The sequence below is a fragment of the Syngnathus floridae genome, chromosome 4, assembly GCF_059516105.1.
Source record: "Syngnathus floridae isolate MCC-2025c chromosome 4, RoL_Sflo_1.0, whole genome shotgun sequence".
NCBI classification, from domain to species: domain Eukaryota; kingdom Metazoa; phylum Chordata; class Actinopteri; order Syngnathiformes; family Syngnathidae; genus Syngnathus; species Syngnathus floridae.
In genome coordinates, this window is record NC_142416.1 from 18845518 (window position 1) to 18865971 (window position 20454).

The following is a 20454-nucleotide window of genomic DNA, read 5'->3' on the forward strand; positions in this document are numbered from 1 at the left end:
GCAAAACACTGTCAATTGGATGAAGGCAATAGTTACCCAATAGCACCCCCTGCTGTTCTATTTTATATTAAGTTCATGGAAGGCTTGTTAAGTAGATGTAAGGCAATTATGAGGTTTGTATACTCTAAGTTCATGTAGCTTGGATCCAAACACTGGATGAAAGTAATTAGTTAATAGAAAAGAGGGAATGAGGCATTCACTCTTTAGTAGTAAGGTGTTAAGACTATGCAATTTGTATTTTGCTTATCATTTTGCATGTCAATGTCACTGCTTAGGTGTCATTTAAAAGTAATGACAGTTATCTAATGACACTCCATTTTTTTTTAACACAAAGGGGAACGAGGAAGCATTTAAGGCAATTAATAGAGGCACAGCATCTATTGGATTGGAGTAAATACGGTAAATTAAAGTGAAAACAAACTTCTGCTGAAAACAATGTAATTGCAAAAGGAAGACAAAATTGGAAAAAAGCGTCTCCTTCCAGTTGGAATGTTGTCCATGTTTACAGTTGAGGAAAAAAAAAAAAAAGTGTCCGATTCGATTCTCCATCATGCTGCTCCTACATGTGTCAGGACGACCTCACAGTCGCTCAAGGTGGGCGCTCGGCACACGCCCTTTCCCACGACCTCCAGGGGCACGCCCTTGTAGGTAGCCACACACTGGCTGTCTGTGCGGAGCTCTGAGCCAACATGTTCATGGACATTGGCGGAGTCCAGCTCCTTGTCCAGGTTGCCTAAGCAGAACAAATTTGAACTCATTGAAACAACATATCCTGGAGCGCTCCCCAGTTCTGTAATAATACCTGTAAATCCATGAATGGTGACTCTATCGCCAGGTACTGCTCCAGGCGGAGGTGCGAGGATCTCCACGTTACCCAGTGACCTCACGCACACGACCACGGCCTGGGACGCCACGCCTCGCACCTGCGTGGGCTTCAGGTTGCACAGTAGAACAGCCATGCAGTTCTGAAACTGAACACCACACATGCCAACATTAGCTTTGATAGCAGACCAGGAAAATACCTTGATTTACATTGTTGATAAATGTAGTACGGTTGTAATTCTTAGTGATGTACCTGGTTGATGGCCGTGCATTCGCTGACCACCGTCCTCGGGTGAGCTTCGCCGACATCCACATGCTGCAAGTACAAGCCGTCCGTACCCGGGAGCTGCATGGTTCTAATAATGCAACCCGCCCGCAGGTCCAGGTGGGACGCGTCCATTGGGTCTTTGCCGTCCACCTCGACTTTGTCCTCAACGGAGACTTCGGCCACTTTTTGTGCCTTCTTCCTTTCTAGCATTAAAGACAGAGCAAAATGATGACAAAAAAAATCAAATATCAGTTTGTATTACAATGATGCCTTGAAATACAAGTTTGATTTGTTCAGCAACTATTGTCGTAATTCAAAACTGTTTTGGGTTAAAAAAAAAAAAAAAACGCCCCCCCATTATATTTCAATGGGCGTCAATGAGACGCGAATAACGGGGGTATAATATATTATATTGCGCGAATGCTAAGTCCAGTTTGGCTATTAGCTTAGCTCTTGGTTGCTCATAAAAACAAGACAGCGAGAAGTTTACGTATAAAACTTACAAGTGGAAAAACAAAAGAGCGCTGAGGCTAAAATGGCACGCATTCACTTTTAAAGACATCGCAGGGCTCCCGCAGTCAGGGGCGGCCCTAACCCACCTTTGGCCTTCCCTTCGGAGGACGACCGCCGACTGAGGCCCATCTCCCGCAGCTCCCTGCTTACGGTGGCCGCGCTGACGTTAGCTCCGGACGCCCGCCTGAACTCCGCAGCGAGCGCCTGCAGGGACGGGAAGGTCTGCTCCTGGGCCATCCGCTCCAGAACCTGCCGATGCTCCTCCTTGAGCTTGTGCGGCCGTCCGCAGCGGGGCAGCGGGCACGTTCGGCCCTCCCGCTTCCATTGCACGATGACGTTATTGACGGTGGAGCGTGGAAGGTTGAGCAAGGTGGCGATCTCCCTTAGGGACTTTTTACACATATGGCATCCGACTACGGTGCCCCGCTGGAAATCGCTCAGTTCTCCGCTGCGACCCATCGCTGACGTCGTATGAACTGTGTGTGCATAAAACGTTTCTTCTTTCTCCTCTCTCCTTCTACTGCAAGTACTCGATTGCCCCCTAGAGGGCAGTGTCGTTACAATTGAAACTGGATGGGATTCTATCAAAAATCAATGTAATTTTGCAGTTTAAATCCGTCATATGAAAAAAAACCCCAACAAAATTTTTTTAAAAAATCTGGAATTTATTCCAGCACAATGCTTACACGTGCATCAAGGTTAACATTTGTCTAATAATATATATATATACACACAACAATATTTAACGTTACAAAATAGTGATGGCGTAATCTTTGCTGGACGGTGTGCAATATACAGCATTGGTCCCTCTATAGGCATCAAATATCACAAGCAAAGCATGTGCTGTATCAATGCTACGTCCTCAACATTCTCAGTCCCACACTTTACAATTGTTTCACTCACCGGAGCGATAAAGTGCAACAGCTTTACGACAGACAGGTCACGAGGACGGGCGTCTTTTTACGCAGAGAACCAACTGGGTTACAGGGAGAAGAAAACAGTCAGTGTTAAGTGTGGCTACACATTTAAGTTAAGAGAAGCTGGTGTTTGATGTGTCATTTACAAATCTTGGATTTTCTCACAAAACTTCAGAAGTACCAGGCTGTCCAATGGGAGTTTAAAGTGGCCAATCAAAGCTAAGGAGCTCTTTGTTGTTCCTAAAATAAAAAACCTGGTACTCTGATTTATCCAAACACATCCGACCCCGCTGAAAGGACATTTTTAAATATCTATACATAAATTTGGACTGATACGACGTCCGTAATGATGCAGCATTTTCTACTAGGCAACAGTAAACAAGTATTACGCGTGGCGTCCCGTGATTGGTCCACTTGTTTCCCTTAAGACCAAAACGGGGAGACACCCGGGACAGACATGGCGGGTTTGTGAGGTGCGTCTGCAGTGTGCTCAGTGTTTCACCTCCTGACCCTCGAGGTTGACATCACTTGTGCAAAAACAACAATTGTCCATACAAGAGGATGTGTCGGTGAGATGACGGGCTGTTGAAAATTGGGGGGGAAAAAATGGCAGTAATCTCGGACATAACTTATTTCTAGATTCCATTGAACGTTTCATTCGTTTGTGTCCTTTTCAGTGGCTTGGGAAGAAAGGCAACCGTTTTTTTAAAGTCTTAACTGCCAACACGAGATGCAAAAACTACCCGATTAAGTGTGGATTTGGAACTTTTCATTGGTTTAAATGTGGGGGGGATCTCAACAAGGGCAGTGTCCGTGGATGCAGTGACAAATATGTCCAGTAGATGGCGAGAGCGTGACATTTCCGTTGGCCCTCATGCGCTTGGGCTCCCCTTCTGCTCATCCTCGTTTTCTACAATCCTCTCGTCACCTTGAAATAATCCCGGGTCAGCTCTGGAGCCAACATTGTCTACTTGCGCCCCGCTTACCGCGTTGAGCGACGAGTCGGAGTCGCTGCTGAGTGGCAGCTGGTGCTCACCTGACGAAAGAGAAACACATTTGAATTTTAAAATGTTAAAGCTAAACTACCCGACCAAACGCTTCAAACAAGACTCACTGCCGGAAATGATGTAGTTCTCCTCCGCCTGCGGCGCCAACCCCATGTTGGGACCGAGCCGGGTCGGCTCCGTTGACCTCTCGACCAGTTCCAGTGACACGGAGCTCTCGTTGACGGTGATTTCGCTGGCCCCGCTGATGGCCGGGTTGGCAGACGGACCCCCCAGCGTCATCTCGTAGTCCGGTGGCGACTCGTCCTGGCAGTCCACGTTGAGCTGGACAGACCGCATGTCATTTTAATCACGTTATTCAATTAGCTAACAATTAGCATCTGCGTGGCATCTGGTGCTGAACAATTCATCATAATCATCATCATGATTAGGGTTTTTTTTTTTTTTTTTGGCCAGTTTAATTATTTGTGGGCCACAAATCGATACTGTCAGTCGAAATCGTGAATTAAAACTAGCTTGGCCAAAACTGATTTGGAGACAAATGAGAGCACCAAATTGGAAGCAGAGAAGAACTCACCAAAATTCCCAAGGCCTTGAGTATATTCATTTTACACATGGGACACGTCTGGTGGTCATGCAGCCACGGGTCCACGCAGTGCTTATGGAACACATGCCTGGAAAAACAAATTGGATTCAACAAGTATTGCAACGGCGTGTCGGCACATTAGCAAAAAAATGTACCTGCAAGGTAGCACCCTGACAACGTCGTTAGGCTTGTAGGGCTCGATGCACACGGCGCAGCTATCAAAGTCGCGCTCGGTCTCCTGGGAAAAAAAAAAAAATGCCGTCGGTGTAATGGGAGTTCAAATAATGTCACGCGACGGCTGCATACCTTGTCTCCTTTCTTAATGGTCCGTACTGGAAGCTTGCTGATGGCTTTTTTGGCAGCGTCCCCCAAGCGTCTCTGCGGGCCGTGACAGAACACACTCTTAAGTGCGACACCGGGGCGTTAATAAACATAACGTGAAACTAAAAGCGGTTCATAGACATCAGTGACTTGATCTCGGGGTGGACGTTTCGCAACAGCTCCCATTTCACAATAAACCAGGCTGGTGGATTTTTATGGCACAGTCCAAGTTCTGCTTCAATCAACAATAAAGGAATTCGCCTCACTGTTTTAATACTTTTGGAAGGGCCTGTCACATTACTCATGTTTTTATATTTCAGTAGCTTCGGTCAGTATTGATGCCCTGGGTATAAAATGATTATTTTAGAAAATGAGAATGCAAAACTAATTTCTTCAAGTTTGAAATGAAAACTTATGAATAGAGAGGAAAAAAAACCTGAAAAGGTGGTTGGACACGCTACAGTCATTACTTGTTTATCCTTTTTTTTTTTTTTTTTAAAAAAGCAAACAATGGCTGCCACCCCTGCAGATGTTACAATAAGAGACGCGGCGATGATGTAACAACGGGCTATTTGCTCTCGTTGATGGTTCACTGCTTTTCTGGGGCCAGCTGTTGGGCTAATTCCGACCTCTCCCTGATGGCCGGCGACCAGATTGTATAGCGCCCTCACAGATATTGCAGTTACATAACAAATAAATAAAATAAATAAAGCTCAAGCCATACCTGGTTGCGGTCGCGGGCATTAGCATAGCGGAATCTCTGGATATAGTAGAAGACAAGCCAGGCGAGGGAGATTATCATGAGAATGATGAAGGAGATGGAGACAAAGACTACGGACGTTCTGCTCACATACTTCTGCAGGTTGCGCGTCCCTACAGTGATGTGCAAGGTGACGGCGACGTTCTGCTCCAGCAGCGCCATAATCTCCCGACCTTTGTTCTCCGGGATCATGATGGCCACTATGTCGCCTGTACCTGCACGCATGAGGAAATAATAAAAAAAAAAAAGGCCGCCGGTCAGATGGGATGTACATGCAGCTTTACGGTTTAAAATGTGCTCCTTTGCCACGTTGGGGAAAAATATTTTATGGACTGAGACGCACATGCATGTCAATGGTGTTTCACATTGTTAGCATTAAGCTAAGCAGACCATAAGGCAAAGGTTTGATGTTTTCAAAATCATACAACTTTTTTTTTTTCCCAGTAAACTTCAACTGGGAGTGGCATTAAACACCCTGAAGCCTTTTTAAATGACGTGTTCACTTTTTTTTTTGCCAAGTTGCTGCCCTTTGTGAGGTGAGTTGAATGGAGTTCCCTGGCGCTACCATACAATGTATCAAGTCTGCACTTGCAAGTCAGAGAAAAATTTCAAAATGACGTGCCTTGCTCAGTAAAACACTGATCTTAATATCCATTTGAGACATGGAAGGGTTAAACCCAGAGAAGCCAGGCCAGCTGTGTTGGCTTGGCTCACAGAAAGTGTTCCGCTCTTTATTTGGCAGCCTCGCGTCGGGTCCGAAACACCGGTTGCCGGCCTCTACATCGCCTTCCTCTTCTGCCTGCCAGCAGTGACATCACCCCGCAGACTTTTCTCGACCCTGCCTCCCACCTCTTTGATTCAAGGAAGCGAGAAAAAAGAAAAAGCTTGCAACTATTACGTGCTTGGGTGCAGGTGTACTTTGTTGGGCTGTTGCTGCGTTGCCATGCTTCAGAATTTATAGCCATGGATAACAAAATGCAAACCATTCCAAGACTCAAACGGCAAAAATGATGGAAATCCATGATAAATCTGAGTTTTTTGACAAATTACCAAGAGAGAGAGTGACACATTTGGGAAATTTGGAAGTTTCTGGTTTCTGTAAAACCGTTAAAATCTGAAGCTAAGCAAAAAAGGGTCAGGTTTAGGGTGGAATAGTCATTAACATGGGTAAAAAAGAAGTTTTTGTATGCCTTTAGGATTCTCAGAAAAATTCACCAGAGTCTGAGCTGCTCTGTGTTTGTTTACGGTGGTTTGAGGGTGAAGTGTATTGTATAATATTTGCATTGGATGAAAGCAGCTTTGTGTGTGTTCGTCTTACCAGAGTGGGGCATGGTGATCGTGTCATTGGTACCACTGGAGCCCACATTGTACACGACCACCGCCGAGGCATTGTGGCTGGCCGCGTTCCGGATCTTCTCGCGATATGTGCAGTTGCCCGCGGCCACCAGGGCCACCCAAGCGGCGGCGGAGCGCGACGCCGGGGGGAAGCGGGCGGCCGCCTCGCACATCTGACGGTCCTGCGGCAGCGACGGCGCCAGCACCAGCCCCCGGGCTTCCCTTTTGGGGGAGTGTTCGCCATAGCGGCCGCACTCGCTCTTGTCGCTCCGTGGCTTAGCGGTGAGCGGATCCAGGTAGGTGATGTTGACGAAGGCCGTGTACCACTCCTCCTTCTCGGCTACGGTGAAGTCCAAGCACAACAGGTGTACGGAGCACAGGGAGGAGACGAGCCACGTCGAGAGAGCTACACTGCGGCATAAGCGAGTGATGGACGGCGCCATGGTGCAACCCGGAAATAGACAGTTTATAAAAAAAACACCAAGCACGGTTTTAGCGGTCGACCATTCGTCTGGTGCTGATCCACTTGTGAGAAGTCTTCTCCACATCACTGCCACCTGTGAGGGGCGGGTGGAGGGAGGAAGGTGGGAGGGGGAAGTTGACAGTCGGAGATTTAGCCGCTACCTGATTGGTTGGTGTTTAGTTGACCACGTGACATAACGAGGCCAATGTAGCTTTGAAGCACAAGGGCACGTGGGTGCGCCTGACTAAAAATAAAAGCTTTGACTGTTACGTACGAGAAGAAGAAAAAAAAGGTGTTGCGTACGAGAAGAAGAAAAAAAAGGAGTGTAATGGAAAATGTGTAGAAATTATTTATGACAAAATAAAAACGTAATATCTGAAGTGTCTTCAGGCAGTGATTCTTTTGCTTAGCATATGTGGAAGCCTTTAGAGTACAATTTGAAATCTCAGTTTTAAAATGGCTAAACAGATAGAAACTGTATTATAAGCTGTTGATATTGCACAATGAAATTGTTTTGTAATATGAGGACATTTGTGAGAATAAGCGGTTCGGATGATAAACGGAAAAAAAAAGCCCATTTGGCTTTTGTGTCGCCCGCGGAACCAATTACCGCTGGGGTCTTGTTTCCTGAACGGTTACATTTTCGAACGGACCAGTAGACTCGCTTTTTGGTAAAGTAAAAATAAGCTTTTTGTTGTTTTTGTTTACGATGACGCCCGCGTAGAACTAACATAACCATTAAAACAACCAACTAGCAACGCGTTTGTGGCTCAAAATGTGAACGTTTTAGTTGGAAATTAATTTTACTCGCGCATGTAATTTCTCGTAACGTTATTAGCTAGTCGCGACCACATCATACGGCTCGCCCAATTCAAACTTTTAAACGGCATTTTCCCGACGAGCATTGGTAACAATTTGAAATAGTTAATGAGTATTGGCACTAGACGAGTCAATTAGATCCCTCACATTTGTTTAGATGATTGTATTGAGTTGAATATTGTCGTTGCGTTCCCGTCAAGGATTGCTGTCAACCGGGTGCCAAAATGCCTAAAAAGAAGACTGGTGCCAGGAAAAAGGCGGAAAATCGAAAGGAACGAGAGAAACAGAGCCGAGCCAACCGGGACCTGGTGGACTTGGCTAAACACCCGTGCAACGTCAACATGGTGACATGCCACCGTGGCTTATTCTCTCCATCTCTAGTGCCACAACTAATGCCTTCTTTCTCCCTGCTACTGTATTTAGGATTGTGATAAATGCCAGAGGTGAGTATTTCAATCAGCAACGCAGCCCAGATAGTCAAAGTGCTGAGTGTGTTTTCTCTCCCTAGAAAACAGAAGAACCGAGCATTCTGTTACTTCTGCAATGCTGTTCAGAAACTTCCTACATGTGCACACTGCGGTGAGTGAAGTAGGGACAAGTATTTCACACTTTTGCTATTGTGTTGTGTTCTAAGGGGGGTGTTCTTTTTGTTACAAGGCAAAACCAAATGTATGAAGACTTCAGACTGTGTCGTCAAACACCCAGGGATCTACAGCACCGGGATGGGAATGGTGGTAAGTTGGAAACAAATTTCTCAAGACGGAATGTCCCCTGAGATGGTACAATTCATGAAAAAAAAAAAAAAAGCCACTAATGTCAGGATGGACTGATTAAACTTTTCCGGAACAAATACATGTACATACATTTAAGTACTTAGATACCAAATACCGATACTTGACAATGCCGGTGCATCCTGCAATTGTGTCGAAAATGTTATCCTTTTAATCCAATATTTTCTAAAAACACTTTAACAGAACGTGGCATGTGTCACTCATGCACTACAAAGTAACAAAGCAACTTCCGAGAATAGCTGAACTTGCAACGATTTTGTTCTTGTGATGTGAGTAACTTTGTCCACTAGGGGGCAGTGTGTGACTTCTGTGAAGCTTGGGTTTGCCACAGCAGGAAATGCCTGAGCACTCACGCTTGCCTGTGTCCTCTGACGGAGGCGGACTGTATCGAGTGCGAACGCGGCGTGTGGGACCATGGTGATGACCCCGCCCCCAATCCCCCCACATGACAATCTGACCTCCATGAAGTCGCGTCGTCCTCACAGTCTTCATTCCTTCCACAGGCGGGCGAATTTTTCGCTGCTCCTTCTGCCAAAACTTTCTTTGTGAAGATGATCAATTCGAGCACCAGGCCAGCTGCCAAGTCCTTCAAGCCGAAACATATAAGTGTGAGTCACCGTGCTGGTTCTGCTTAATATTTAAAAGACACTTAATCATATTAGTAAGGTTGGTGTGCAGGTATAGGCTGACATGTAACCTGACTTTGTTTTTCTGTCTCCTAATATAGGCGTTTCCTGCAACAGACTGGGCCAGCACTCATGCCTGCGTTGTAAGGTGGGGGCGCAGCTCTGCTTATCTGTGCAGAAAGCCATACTGTGCATTTTTGTGACTATTTTAAAAATTTCGAAGGGGGTCTACTGTCTGAATTTTTTTTCAGCGATTATTTTTGCAGTGTTTTATATATAAACATTTCATCCATCTCACATTCGCTTGTTTCGAGGAGGCGGGCTTGTGTCACGTATTGGAAGTTTACCCACTCACACTAATCAGTGCATCCAACAACTTTAACATGAATAAAAGTCCCCCAAAGTTTTTTTTTTTTTTTCGCTGCGGCACCTGAGTTGGCTTTAGAAGATGTTGTTGTCCCGACAGGCCTGCTACTGTGACGACCATGCTAAGAGCAAAGTGTTCAAGCAGGAGAAGGGGAAGGCGCCGCCGTGTCCCAAGTGCGGCCACGAGACCCAAGAGACCAAAGACCTCAGCATGTCAAGTGAGTCCCCCAAAAACGCCCCAATTGACTTCTAGGCTTGTGGAGGAACATCATGTGTTCGTGTTCACCTGCCGCCGCAGCTCGCACGTTGAAATTCGGACGCCAGGGCGGCGCTGACGACGACGATGACGACGACTACGGAGCGTCGGGCTACGACAGTTACTGGAAGAACATCGCGTCAGGAGGCGGAGGACGCAACTATGACGACGACGAGGAGGAGGAGGAAGATGACGATGAAGAGGAAGATGACGACGATGACGAGGAGGAAGACGAGGGTGAAGAAGAAATGGCTGCTCTTAAATTAGATGCAGCTGCCAAAGTCTGAAACGGGACAAGAAGATTTAAATGAAAATCAGATGGTGGTTTTGTTACACCCTCAAACATTTTAACAACTTTTTGTCCTCACTGTCAAATGTTACGATGGTGCCTGAATAAAATGAATTAGCAGAAATAAACTAATTGTGTGTTTCTGCAAACCAATTATTTATGCAAAGCCACACATGAAAAATATTAAGGGCAACAGCCAACAAAAAACAAAGCTAATATTAAAAGTCTACACACCCCTCAAATGTTAAGATTTTGTGACGCTTGAAAAAAAATCCACTGTTAATGTGACGCAATGACCTATAACCTCTACACCTTAAATGTTAAAAAATATTGAGGGGGGGGGGGGGGGGGGGGGAACGTGCGTTTAAATTTCTGGTCAATGGGAGTCAGGGGACATCTGCCATCATTTAAAGTGCCTCCAAAATAAAGTTCTAATAAGCTTCCTGTGATTTTATAGCCTGATTAATTTTCAGATCTTCGAGTAGCCTTCCTGCCATTTCTGTAGTCACATCAACTGGTTAATCAGAAGCGCTTGAATATTCCTCTCTATCTCCCCCTCCCTCTCTCTCTCCCTCGTGACGAACGCAGAGGCGTTTCACTCACCACTAGCGTGCGTGTAATGTGCAACCTTTTGTTTTCTCTGCCCGGCGTCCTTCCTTTAGTTTTTTTACCCCCTGACGGAGACCACCAGCACGACGTTCTCCACCTTCCCTGTCCGTCCTGCAGCAGTCCACCGGAGCGACATGCTCCATTGACTGTGGACGCACGAGCACGGCGCACAGGGCGGCTTCATGACGGCGCGCCAGCTCGTCCCTTTGCACCTGATAAGTTGCGGAACGGTAAGATGACTTTTGGGGTTGTTCTCACTCAATTCATTTTTAACGCTACGTTTATGCGTGCGCGTCGTTTGAACTTTGAACGAAAATGTATCGGGTGTAATAACTTGCGCGTGTGGGCGGTGAAGCACGCGTGCGCTCGTAAGTCTTTCCAGTCCAGCTTCCTAATAACCACAACAGGAAAAGTCCGCGATAACTTTCACTTTCGAGTGGCTTGGTGTATTTTAAGAACACTTTTCCCTCCACTTATTGAACATATTACGGACGCGTAACCTTACAATGTCAATCTAAGTCATTTGACTCCCTCAGCATCACCCTAAAGAAATTGCGCATGCCCTAAACATGTCTCCTTGAATTCCAAGGGATTTGATAATAAACACATCTGCATTTTGGACTTTGACACCTGCAATAATTCTTAATCACCCACGAGAAACGCTTTAAAAATAATTTTAAAAAGCTGATCAAGGTATTTACTGCCACTCCCAGTCGATGTTTACTGTCACGCTAAACATCGAACAAAACAATTACACTAATGTAGCTTTGTATTATATAAACCTGTTTAGCTTAATACTGGTCAACGCCATTGACATGCTAATGATGGATACCAATTTAGGAATAGCTAATTGAACACAAATAATGCACTGACAGGTAGACCTATAAAATAAAAATATTCACAGGCATGTATTCTTCATTTTCTGAAAAAAATGACAATCATTTCAGTATTTTAGAGTCACTTGCAGTCAGAAGAGGAAGTCTAACTTTGTCTTAATGACTGTCCAGCAATGCACTGCCTCCTGGTGGCCAAGACCAGAAGAAGCACCACAATGAATTTGATTGGAGCATTGAATTATGATTCATAAACTATTTTTTATATTCTATATAATTGGGACATTATTGTATGAAAATATATAAAAAGTTACATATTTTTCTATATTAGAAAACAAATGAGATTTTTGAAGGGAGGAGGCTTGACCTATTTGCCTTTCCATCGATTTCAATTGGGAATACATATTATTTTGCTTGGATTGCACGACTATCATTTATTTTTTAAAATATTTGTTCCCTCTGATGCAACCAAATAGTAGTTAACAAAAGATCATGGCTGCCACTCGCAACCATAACCATGGTTAAATAAATCACTTTGATTGTGCCGATGAAAAGGTAATCAATCTGTCATGACAAAAACAACAAAAAGCTATCATCAGTTTTGTTTGCGGGGAACAGAGTCAAGATATTCATCTGTGCCAATCATCCGTGTTAATCACGCAATTATGCTGTATTTATTTCTAGATTTATTTTTCGTATATCGGTGTCAGCGAAGCGTGGACTTGTGAGGATGTGCACTAACCCGTCCGTGTTGTTTCCAGGCAGGCACCCGGCTGTCGCTCTGCCCTCACCTGTGCAGAGACAGACACACAACTCAGGTGTGGCTTTGTGTGTTTGTGCTGAGGTACGACGACAGCAGTGTAGGATCGCTTTGCTTCCCATGCAAACAAACATCAAGTGCTGGAAGAAAATTAGGCCAATTATTTAATAATTATAATCATTTGACACTATTTGCATGCAATCAAATAAAACATCAAATACATTCTCATCGAAAGCACCAGAATATTAATTTTGATAGCATTAAACAAAATGGAACTTAACGATGGTCTTCACCGTTCCGTCCGCAGCCTCCTCATTTCGACTTCATGTGCGTTGTCCTCGGGTGACTCGAGACGCGTGCAACGGTGCCTGAGCGGCCTGACGCCCTCCATTGAGGTGAGCAAAAGGTATACAAATTGTTACGCTTCGCCACAACCAGGGACATTTTTCATTTTTATTCCATTAAGTGAAATCAAAATGTTTTTTGCCCATTCAGGAGTCCAGCGCGATGTTGTACGCTCCGTCCATGAATGAAATTCGAGTAAGCCAATTCTCCCAAAATGCTATAATTAGTCTATGGCTCCCCTGTTGATGTACAAACCTCTCCCACAGGCCAAGTGTCATCATCCGTCCCTCGAGTGTTATTTAAAGGAGCTCTTAATGGTCATAGACGAAGAGGAAGTTGACAACACGTACACCGACTGCATCTCTTATTTCAGCGAAACGCTGCAAACTGAAAGCAACGCTGTGAGTTTTTATTTTTTTTTAAATTCGAAATTTAGATTTACGCACCTTCAGTGTAGCACCACATTATGCCACAACTTGCCCGTGATAAACCAAAAAATATTTATTTTATTAGCTATCTTTATTGACGCTTCATGCATAGAGTTAATTTCAAATATGCATGTAAGGTTATTATTTTGGCTCGATTTTTTTTCAGGTAGATCTCAATTCCGAAATTTGCCTGAATAAAATTCCATGAACCGATTAATTAAAAATATAAACAGACGGATTGTAACCAAGACTCTTGTTTTGAGTTGCAGGTCAACTGTCCACCCTGCGAGGCGCACTCACTCGGGAACATCACAACTTTTCTGGATCGATTTAAAACCCTCCTGCAAGTATTGGCAACTAATGCCCAACACTAGATGTAAATATGTCTTTATATGTACAGTGAGGTCCACACGTTTTGGACAAAACGTTCCTCATCGCGGGAGCCTCAAACAAGTCCTTATTTTAATGAATAGTATTTCAATAACAAAAATTAATCTTATTTTGTAATGTTGCCTAGAAAAAAACATCAATGTCCAACTACTTTTGCAGCAAACTATATACATGTGAATAACTTCTGAGTGTGTTTTGATTTTCTCCGTAACACCTCGTAGCTCAATATGAACAAAATATGTGAAGTACTCTAATGTGGATGGACTTGAGGTATCACCAAGCCAGGCAGGTGATATTTGAAAGTGACCATAAGCTAACTGCTAAACAGCCATGACTGTATAGCTAACCCCAAAATATGCTACTGAACTGAAATGAATGTTGTTAGCCCAAAATATACTAATCGCTAAAACAAATGAATGTACCAAGTCCAAATATGCTGAATGGACAGCAAGTTCTGCAAAAAAAAAAAAAAGCATCAAAACATTGCACAATGGGATGAGAGCATTCAAGTTCAGCAGTTCATCCTGAAATTTCAATGGGCCATTCTGAGAAGCTTAATGCTAACACACAAAAAATGTAGCCACACAATACTCTGTGAAAAAATATCAATCCAGATTACTGAGCAGTTATCATCTTCTCTGTATAAATGTACATACTTGAATATACATTGTAGCGCCCACTAGTGGCAAAGGTGAATTAAGGCAAGAAATCATTCTGCAGACTGTTGAATTCTTAACATTCCTTTGAATTATTATTAATATATGTGTTACAATATTGTAAGGTTCTATTTTGCCTATTAAAAACATGGTAATTTTTTTTTGTTGGATTTTTTTGTTGCGCAATAATACAAATTCATGAAGACAGAGTGGGAAAATTTTAAGATTTTATTTGTTAAATGCAACAAATGACATCATATTGTAGAAAAAATAAATATTTGTTGGACAGTTTTACGAAATGACACGTGAAGCTGCTCGTGGGACGATGCGATCAAGTGTCCACTTTTCCGTATGAGCCCTCGGGCGGTCTGTAAGACTTTGGGAAGACCATCAGTTGCAACATGTTGAAGGCGTACTTCCTGCAGCCGATGTTCTTCTCCACGTTCTCCATGCGGCAGCCTTCTCTGACAGCCAAACGCAACAACAACGATGATGACGGTCACCTCGGGATTTTCAAATATGACTCAAAAGGTGCTTTTTATGTCGTGCTACAGTTTTGGTGGGTGGGCTTCTGGAACTCCAGCCAAAAATGTTACGTTTAAAAAAAGGAAACTAAATAAGAAGTCTTTGTCCACAAAATGGGAGCGAGCCTCAAGTCGTGTACGTGAGCAATCTTGAGGGTGCCGCCTTGATGTCAGATAATAAAACGAGTCGTCTTGGAAGGCATCGCTAAGGCCAGAGGGGACACCGACTTGGCGTCGCAGATGTTTGGAATTTCCTCAGCTGCATGTTTTGCAAACCACAAGTGTGATTACAACCCATTAAAAGCAGTAATTGTGGAACCACGTGGTTCCGTTCCAAAGTCTTAAGCAGGACTTTCCTGCACGGGAGGTTGCCAATCCGAGAAAATTCTGCCTGACAGGAAGAAAAAGCTAAAAAGTTGCTTTTAAGTTTCCCAAGGCTTAAGCTAACAATTTGTTTTCATTTATTTAGTTGGTTAGTCAGACTTTCTTGCGTGGGAGGTTGCCAATCCGGAAAATTCCGCCCGATGGGAAGATGGCAAGAAGTGCAATCAAGTTATTTTGCATTTTAGCACCTTGACTAATTTCATTTGCAGTGTTATCGAACTAACCAATGCTGATACTAGCATGACCGCTATTGAAGCTAACATAACGTAGGTTAGCTAAAAAGTTGCTTTTGAGTTAGCTGCATGCTAACCACGGCCTCTTTTCATTCATTCAGTTTGTTAGTTGAACTACTCACACAATTGAAACTTTCTCACACACACACACTCTCACATAATTGGAACATAACGTACACAACTGACACGATCTGACGCACAAGTCATACGCGGAAAAATGTGCTTACGCACTTCAGGAATTCTCACAAGCGAAATCGTCTGAAAATATTCCCACGATATTTTCAGTGGTGGGACAAAACCGAAGAATGGCGAGGGCGGCCAGCGAAGAGAGCGAGCAAGGTAGTTGTCAGCAGCTTTATTGATACTTTGCCAGCAGAAAAACCAGACTTAAAATGAGCCAGACGACCAGTAGGTGGGAGCTGACGAGCAGCAGGGCGATGGGGTAAAAGTGACGCGACGTCGGTTTGCTCTCGGCCGCCGCGCCCGCCTCGGGGTCCTCCCAGTGCCCCAATTCTCCGTGAGACAGCCGACTGAGAAAAGGAAGAACGTCCACGCACCCCCCCACCCCAATTGCGAGCAGAGAGAGAGAGAGAGAAAGCCAGGTTAGTGGGAAACTTTAAGACGATGAAGACAAGAGAGGAAGACGATGGAGGAAATGGAATGAATGGAGGGAGGCGGCATGCGGGATGCTAGTTCGATACATCCTTGTCGAACGATCAAAATAAATCGATTCGTCGACAATCAAATTTCATCCATCTTGGCGATCGAGTCATCGTTTAGCGCCATTTTTAAAAATGTCAACTGTCCCTTTATTTCGGCTAGCGGGTAAAAACCCTCCTAAAATGAACCATGGAGGATTTGGCTTTTGTAAATTTGACATCCTTAACGTCACATATCCGCACCGTTTTTGGTCTCGTTGTTCCGCACCCAAAGCACCTGCCGAGCTGTCAATTATTTCCAGAAGAAAGTCCGACTTGAGGTGTGCGGATGCCAAGCAGTGCCAACCAGTCCAGCAGGTCTTTATCGCTGATCTACTTTTTTTTTAATTTGGGTTAAGTTTGATTTGAAAAACAACAAACAGGCGGGCCGGGTGTTGCGTTCAAGCGCATTCCGAGCATTCCTCGACGCAACCAAGCCGACGCAAACGCCTTCGTTTTGAACCCTCTCGTCAAAAGTTTACAAACACCGCCTGAAGTTGTTACATTGTTGTAGTTGGGATGTGTATCCATGGAAACACTCGTGTGTGTGTGTGCGGGCGGTGGTGGAATGCAGCGAGGAGGGGCGGGGCTTACGGCTTGATGACGGTGCCTCTGAAGGCCTTACCTCCGCATGCAGTCAAGAGCGCGGACGAAGAAGTCCTTGCTGAGCTGGTGTTCGTCACGCAGCAGGGCGCACTGCTCCAGCGTGACGGACATGGACGTTCGGTCTTTGGCACTTTTGCAGCTGGTGAACCTGATGCCGTTCAGACGCCGGCAAATCTGGATAGCGGCAAATAAAACAGTTAAGTACGTCAAGGCCGGGAAGAGTTTGAAGAGCGAGGGTTTGATATCGGACTTTTCCAAATGGACCGGGCCGGCATCATTTACCGTTTGCCTAACTGAAGCCCCTCATTTCAACGTAATTCCTTGGCACAGGAAGGCAGCAAAGCACTACTTTTGTCTAAATGAAGCTCCTCAACAGATTTCAGCATTGTTCCTTGGCAAACAGGTGTTACAAAAGGGTGACAAAGCACTACGTATGTCTAAACGAATCGGCCCCAACTCACTCCAACTTAAGTTTCTTGGCACCACACTGTCACAAGATGGCGTCAAATCACTACTTTTGTCTCAACTCATTTCGGCAGATTGTGTGCTGATTATCCCCCGCACTCAAATGTGACTTTTTTTTTTTTTTTTTGCATCAAATTCCAGATGCGGGCGTTGTTTTATTTAGCGAAGAGGAAATTTACGGTCGGAGCTCACCGCCGCGGCGCTCCACAGAATCTCCACATTCTTCCTCCGCTTAGCGACTACATTCTGGCCCAGACTTTCAAGTAGTTCCTTGATGTCGGTCTGACTTTGGAAACCTGGTAGACCTGTTTTAAAGAGCAAAGCAAGTGAGAGTGAAAACTCTCTCCCGTGGTCCGTCTGACCGCACCCTTGGTGATAAGCACTGAGCCAACTTACATTCACGTGGCACCTTTTCACTCAGCGTTTTGTAATAACACTCCAGCGTTTCAAAGTTCTTCTGGTTGATCCTCTCCTGAAGGGAAATGTCTCCAAACCTGCAAAGGCAATAGATGATTAGATGGTTTTCAAATCGAGGTGGTAGCTCGAGGGACGGGGGGGTTTACGCTGACCTCTCGGCGATGGTTTGCTGCTCGTTGATGCCCACGTTAAAAAGCACCGGAAACACACGCAGGGGTTGGCCCTCCTTAATTTCCTCAGGCATGTTCTGGAAGGCAGGGCCTGGCAGTGGGACCTCCACGGTGAAGTGGTCCCTGAGCACAGCCACAAAGCTTCGCATCAGAACATCAAGACTCACGTGGAAAAGTCCACGGAAGTCTCACCGTCTGCCTCGCACCACGGGCTGAAGGTCACTGAGGTGGTCCGTCCTGGCCTGGGTTACCTTGAACACGACCCTCTGGAGGTCAGCCACGCCCACCTCCATATCCTCCAGCATGCCGATTTCTTCACCTTGGGACGTTGCCACGTTAATGCGATGACTCAGCGACAAGGCTGCTAGTTCATGTGAACTTACTGTAGGTGCTGAGCAGGCTTTCAAACTGGGCCACCAGGCCGACCAGGTGGAGCTGCTTCAAAAAGCCTTTGTCCTGCATTCCGGCGTAGACGCGCATGACGAAACCGCACGCCAACACTGCCAGCTGGTGTGCACAAACACACACGTGCCTTTTTAGTGGCATGCTGACAAGAAAACATTTTTCATTAATCCGCATGTTGCGTCCATTCACATTTAAAGAATCCGAACGTTGCTTTTATGAATCCAACACACAAAGCGGACGGATGACACAGACACACAAACATGCTCACGGTGATTCTTGTGTCAAATAATCACAAGTTCTGATTCAACGTCTTATGTTGTTTAAATTGAAAATGGACTTAGCACACCCGAGTTGCATGCTAGCAAAACTCGTCCTTACTGCTAACACGGAAACCGTGTGCTGAGAACATACATGCCAGTAAAGTGCTTTACAATGTGTGTTTGCTGACAACACACTTTTACAGTTTTTATTAACCTACTAAGAGGCAAGGAAGCATATTGGGTCATTAGCACCACTACGTGTCTGGAACACCTAGATACGGAGGTTATATAACAATCAAGCCATAACTTATCAAGTTAGCGATTGAGTTCCATAAAATACAAGGAGAGTACAGTGCAGTAAAAGGAGAGAGGAAAATGACGCCCCCTGCAGGAGCAAAGGAGCACATGCATGTCTCATTGGCCCAGGCAGAATGATTTCAAAGTATGGCTCCATGTTATATTATTTACTTTATCATTATATGGTGAGGATAAGCATTTCAGATAATGGATATTTAATTCAAAGTATAATTGAATTTTATGCAATCCAAGTTAGTTTATTCGAGTTAATTTTAACCAACCTTTTTATTCATGTTTCATCAAATGGATTTGATTTCATTCATGAATACATTGACAGGGTTTTCATTTCTGCTTCATTCCCATTTAAATGAACTTGATTTTGTTTCGATTAACTTAAAATAGGCCATAATTTATTGTATTCATGTTTTGTACAGTTGTATTTGTATTTAATTAACGCGTGCATTTTTCTTAAGTCAAATTAATTGATTTTTTTTTTGGGGTTCGTATAAGTACTATCATAATCGTTGACTCACAGCCTGACTGAAGACGACGTCTCTCCTCTGCTGCAGTAAGAATCCTTGCGGGATGCTGCAGGCGGCTTCCTGCAATAGCACAAAGGTGACGGCTCTCCTGGCCTTGTCCACCACCTGTGTCACGCACTCCTTCAATCTTGTCACCAGGGGGCACAGTTGCTCCCGCCAGTCACCTGCTTTGCCAGCATTGGAAAAACAAGGAAGAACATGAATGACGTTGGCGTGACTTCCCGTCTTACGCGTTGACCCAGTGACACAGATAGCGAGCGAGACATCACTTCCTGTTTTCAAGACATTTGGCGTCTCAAGGGCGACATTTCATACTGCGTCACAATGCATAATAGATGATTCACAGTTAACGGCGGATCATTAAACGCATCATAAAATTGTCTTTGTGAAAAGGACACGTCTCTGAAAAGACAGAATGAAATGACATCAGTAGACTAAATTGACTTAGACCGCTCCACAAATGACTCAAAATCAAGGTAATTATAGTTAATGAAAACTATAATATAAATTAAAACTGAAATTACTTTTTCATTAAGGAAAACAAAGACAAATAAAAATGCTTAAAAACACTAACCAAATTACATTTTAAAAAAATCTAAAAGATTCTAAAAATTTGCAAGGTTACACAAATTTTTTTTCCCATTCCCCCTTAATAATTTTTTTCATAAAAACCTGTTTTGCAAACTGTTTTCCCAAATTTGGTGTTACTCACCTATTTTTATAATAATTATATTATGGATCACATGCTTTCTATTGTTGGTATGTTTTTTTTTTAGAACTGATCTTATCAAAGGTTTCGGTTTGAAGACAAAAGCGTATTCATGTAACTCTCTTAGAGGTCAACAGGGGGCAGTAATGTATCAATGATGTTTTCTTAAGCCAAAACACAAGCGAGCGCAGTGAGAGCATTGAAGGATCTCTGGAAATGACTAAACCAGCTTTTGGGGCTGTATTTGCAAAAAATAAATAAATACAGAGGTGGATTTTTAGCCACATAATTATTATTTTCAAAATTCCTTACCAGGGTTGTGTGAGGTGATGACATCAGCGAGTTGTTGCTGCTCGCCACCGCCACGCTCCTGCTTGTTGCGGTCGTCCTGGTCGGCCAGCTGGTCCACCATGGCGATGACACAGTTGAGACGCTTGGCCACGCTGGCCCAAACTCTGTCCTGAAAGAATCCAACAGTCACACCGTGCACGCTCACTTCATCAAGCAAGAAAGCAGAAAGGTCACACGAGAGAAAACAGATCATACGGCCAAGGTTTCCTGGAAACGCTCTTTTAGAAAAAAACATC

The 20454-nt window shown here is 44.3% G+C and overlaps 5 protein-coding genes across 23 annotated transcripts in view; 2 read left to right on the forward strand and 3 right to left on the reverse strand.

The window, feature by feature from the left end:
- Positions 1-363: 363 nt before the first annotated feature.
- Positions 364-2130, reverse strand: LOC148399715 (methionine--tRNA ligase, cytoplasmic-like). Its single transcript, XM_088374117.1, has 4 exons — positions 1690-2130; positions 1076-1293; positions 803-971; positions 364-733 (listed from the first exon to the last, which is right to left on the reverse strand). The coding sequence occupies exons 1-4, from the start codon at positions 2060-2062 to the stop codon at positions 549-551; spliced, it is 945 nt and encodes a 314-aa protein (XP_088230243.1). The 5' UTR covers positions 2063-2130; the 3' UTR covers positions 364-548.
- A 117-nt stretch (positions 2131-2247) lies between these two features.
- LOC148399716 (RING finger protein 150-like) lies at positions 2248-9184 on the reverse strand. 2 transcript variants are annotated; one of them, XM_088374116.1, is made up of 9 exons: positions 9058-9184; positions 6510-7083; positions 5282-5406; positions 5156-5191; positions 4417-4488; positions 4266-4348; positions 4102-4198; positions 3635-3848; positions 2248-3556 (listed from the first exon to the last, which is right to left on the reverse strand). In XM_088374116.1, the coding sequence occupies exons 1-9, from the start codon at positions 9061-9063 to the stop codon at positions 3393-3395; spliced, it is 1371 nt and encodes a 456-aa protein (XP_088230242.1). In that variant the 5' UTR covers positions 9064-9184; the 3' UTR covers positions 2248-3392. The 2 variants fall into 2 exon arrangements, with proteins under 2 accessions (XP_088230242.1, XP_088230241.1); XM_088374115.1 differs by having other exon boundaries at positions 5156-5406; positions 9058-9183.
- Positions 7334-10268, forward strand: noazfp (nucleolar atypical zinc finger). 2 transcript variants are annotated; one of them, XM_088374121.1, is made up of 10 exons: positions 7334-7660; positions 8009-8152; positions 8232-8251; positions 8317-8387; positions 8466-8542; positions 8890-9016; positions 9103-9207; positions 9327-9373; positions 9692-9809; positions 9890-10268. In XM_088374121.1, the coding sequence occupies exons 2-10, from the start codon at positions 8033-8035 to the stop codon at positions 10132-10134; spliced, it is 930 nt and encodes a 309-aa protein (XP_088230247.1). In that variant the 5' UTR covers positions 7334-7660; positions 8009-8032; the 3' UTR covers positions 10135-10268. The 2 variants fall into 2 exon arrangements, with proteins under 2 accessions (XP_088230247.1, XP_088230248.1); XM_088374122.1 differs by lacking the exon at positions 7334-7660 and adding an exon at positions 7667-7896.
- Positions 9664-20454, reverse strand: part of inpp4b (inositol polyphosphate-4-phosphatase type II B) — a 79602-nt gene continuing 68811 nt past the window's right edge. For 12 of the 17 annotated variants that reach the window (XM_088374098.1, XM_088374096.1, XM_088374099.1 and 9 more), the window contains 9 exons: positions 20179-20327; positions 19150-19330; positions 18038-18161; positions 17847-17973; positions 17637-17777; positions 17464-17561; positions 17260-17372; positions 16622-16776; positions 15639-15828 (listed from right to left, as the gene is read on the reverse strand). In XM_088374098.1, coding sequence (XP_088230224.1) covers positions 15654-15828; positions 16622-16776; positions 17260-17372; positions 17464-17561; positions 17637-17777; positions 17847-17973; positions 18038-18161; positions 19150-19330; positions 20179-20327 — 1263 coding nt within the window. In that variant the 3' untranslated portion in view covers positions 15639-15653. Of the gene's footprint in view, positions 10131-12320; positions 12370-12631; positions 13956-14367; positions 14622-15638; positions 15829-16621; positions 16777-17259; positions 17373-17463; positions 17562-17636; positions 17778-17846; positions 17974-18037; positions 18162-19149; positions 19331-20178; positions 20328-20454 lie in introns of those variants that run through there. The other 5 variants (XR_015858081.1, XM_088374103.1, XM_088374102.1 and 2 more) reach the window with 5 other exon arrangements.
- Positions 10694-14317, forward strand: LOC148399719 (uncharacterized). Its single transcript, XM_088374124.1, has 6 exons — positions 10694-10975; positions 12340-12422; positions 12646-12733; positions 12834-12878; positions 12950-13084; positions 13381-14317. The coding sequence occupies exons 1-6, from the start codon at positions 10928-10930 to the stop codon at positions 13483-13485; spliced, it is 504 nt and encodes a 167-aa protein (XP_088230250.1). The 5' UTR covers positions 10694-10927; the 3' UTR covers positions 13486-14317.

Bases quoted from the DNA above. Each gene is read 5' to 3' on its own strand.
- noazfp (XM_088374121.1), top strand. From the start codon at position 8,033: ATGCCTAAAAAGAAGACTGGTGCCAGGAAAAAGGCGGAAAATCGAAAG. The intron at 9,017-9,102 runs GTGATGACCCCG...TTCCTTCCACAG, and splicing joins ACGCGGCGTGTGGGACCATG to GCGGGCGAATTTTTCGCTGC. The intron at 9,374-9,691 runs GTGGGGGCGCAG...TTGTCCCGACAG, and splicing joins ACTCATGCCTGCGTTGTAAG to GCCTGCTACTGTGACGACCA.
- LOC148399719 (XM_088374124.1), top strand. From the start codon at position 10,928: ATGACGGCGCGCCAGCTCGTCCCTTTGCACCTGATAAGTTGCGGAACG. The intron at 10,976-12,339 runs GTAAGATGACTT...TGTTGTTTCCAG, and splicing joins ACCTGATAAGTTGCGGAACG to GCAGGCACCCGGCTGTCGCT. The intron at 12,734-12,833 runs GTGAGCAAAAGG...TTGCCCATTCAG, and splicing joins GCCTGACGCCCTCCATTGAG to GAGTCCAGCGCGATGTTGTA.
- LOC148399716 (XM_088374115.1), bottom strand. The intron at 3,849-4,101 runs GTGAGTTCTTCT...CGGTCTGTCCAG, and splicing joins TCAAGGCCTTGGGAATTTTG to CTCAACGTGGACTGCCAGGA. The intron at 3,557-3,634 runs GTGAGTCTTGTT...CTCTTTCGTCAG, and splicing joins GAACTACATCATTTCCGGCA to GTGAGCACCAGCTGCCACTC.
- LOC148399715 (XM_088374117.1), bottom strand. From the start codon at position 2,062: ATGGGTCGCAGCGGAGAACTGAGCGATTTCCAGCGGGGCACCGTAGTC. The intron at 1,294-1,689 runs GTGGGTTAGGGC...CTTTAATGCTAG, and splicing joins CTCCGAAGGGAAGGCCAAAG to AAAGGAAGAAGGCACAAAAA. The intron at 972-1,075 runs GTACATCACTAA...TGTGGTGTTCAG, and splicing joins AATGCACGGCCATCAACCAG to TTTCAGAACTGCATGGCTGT.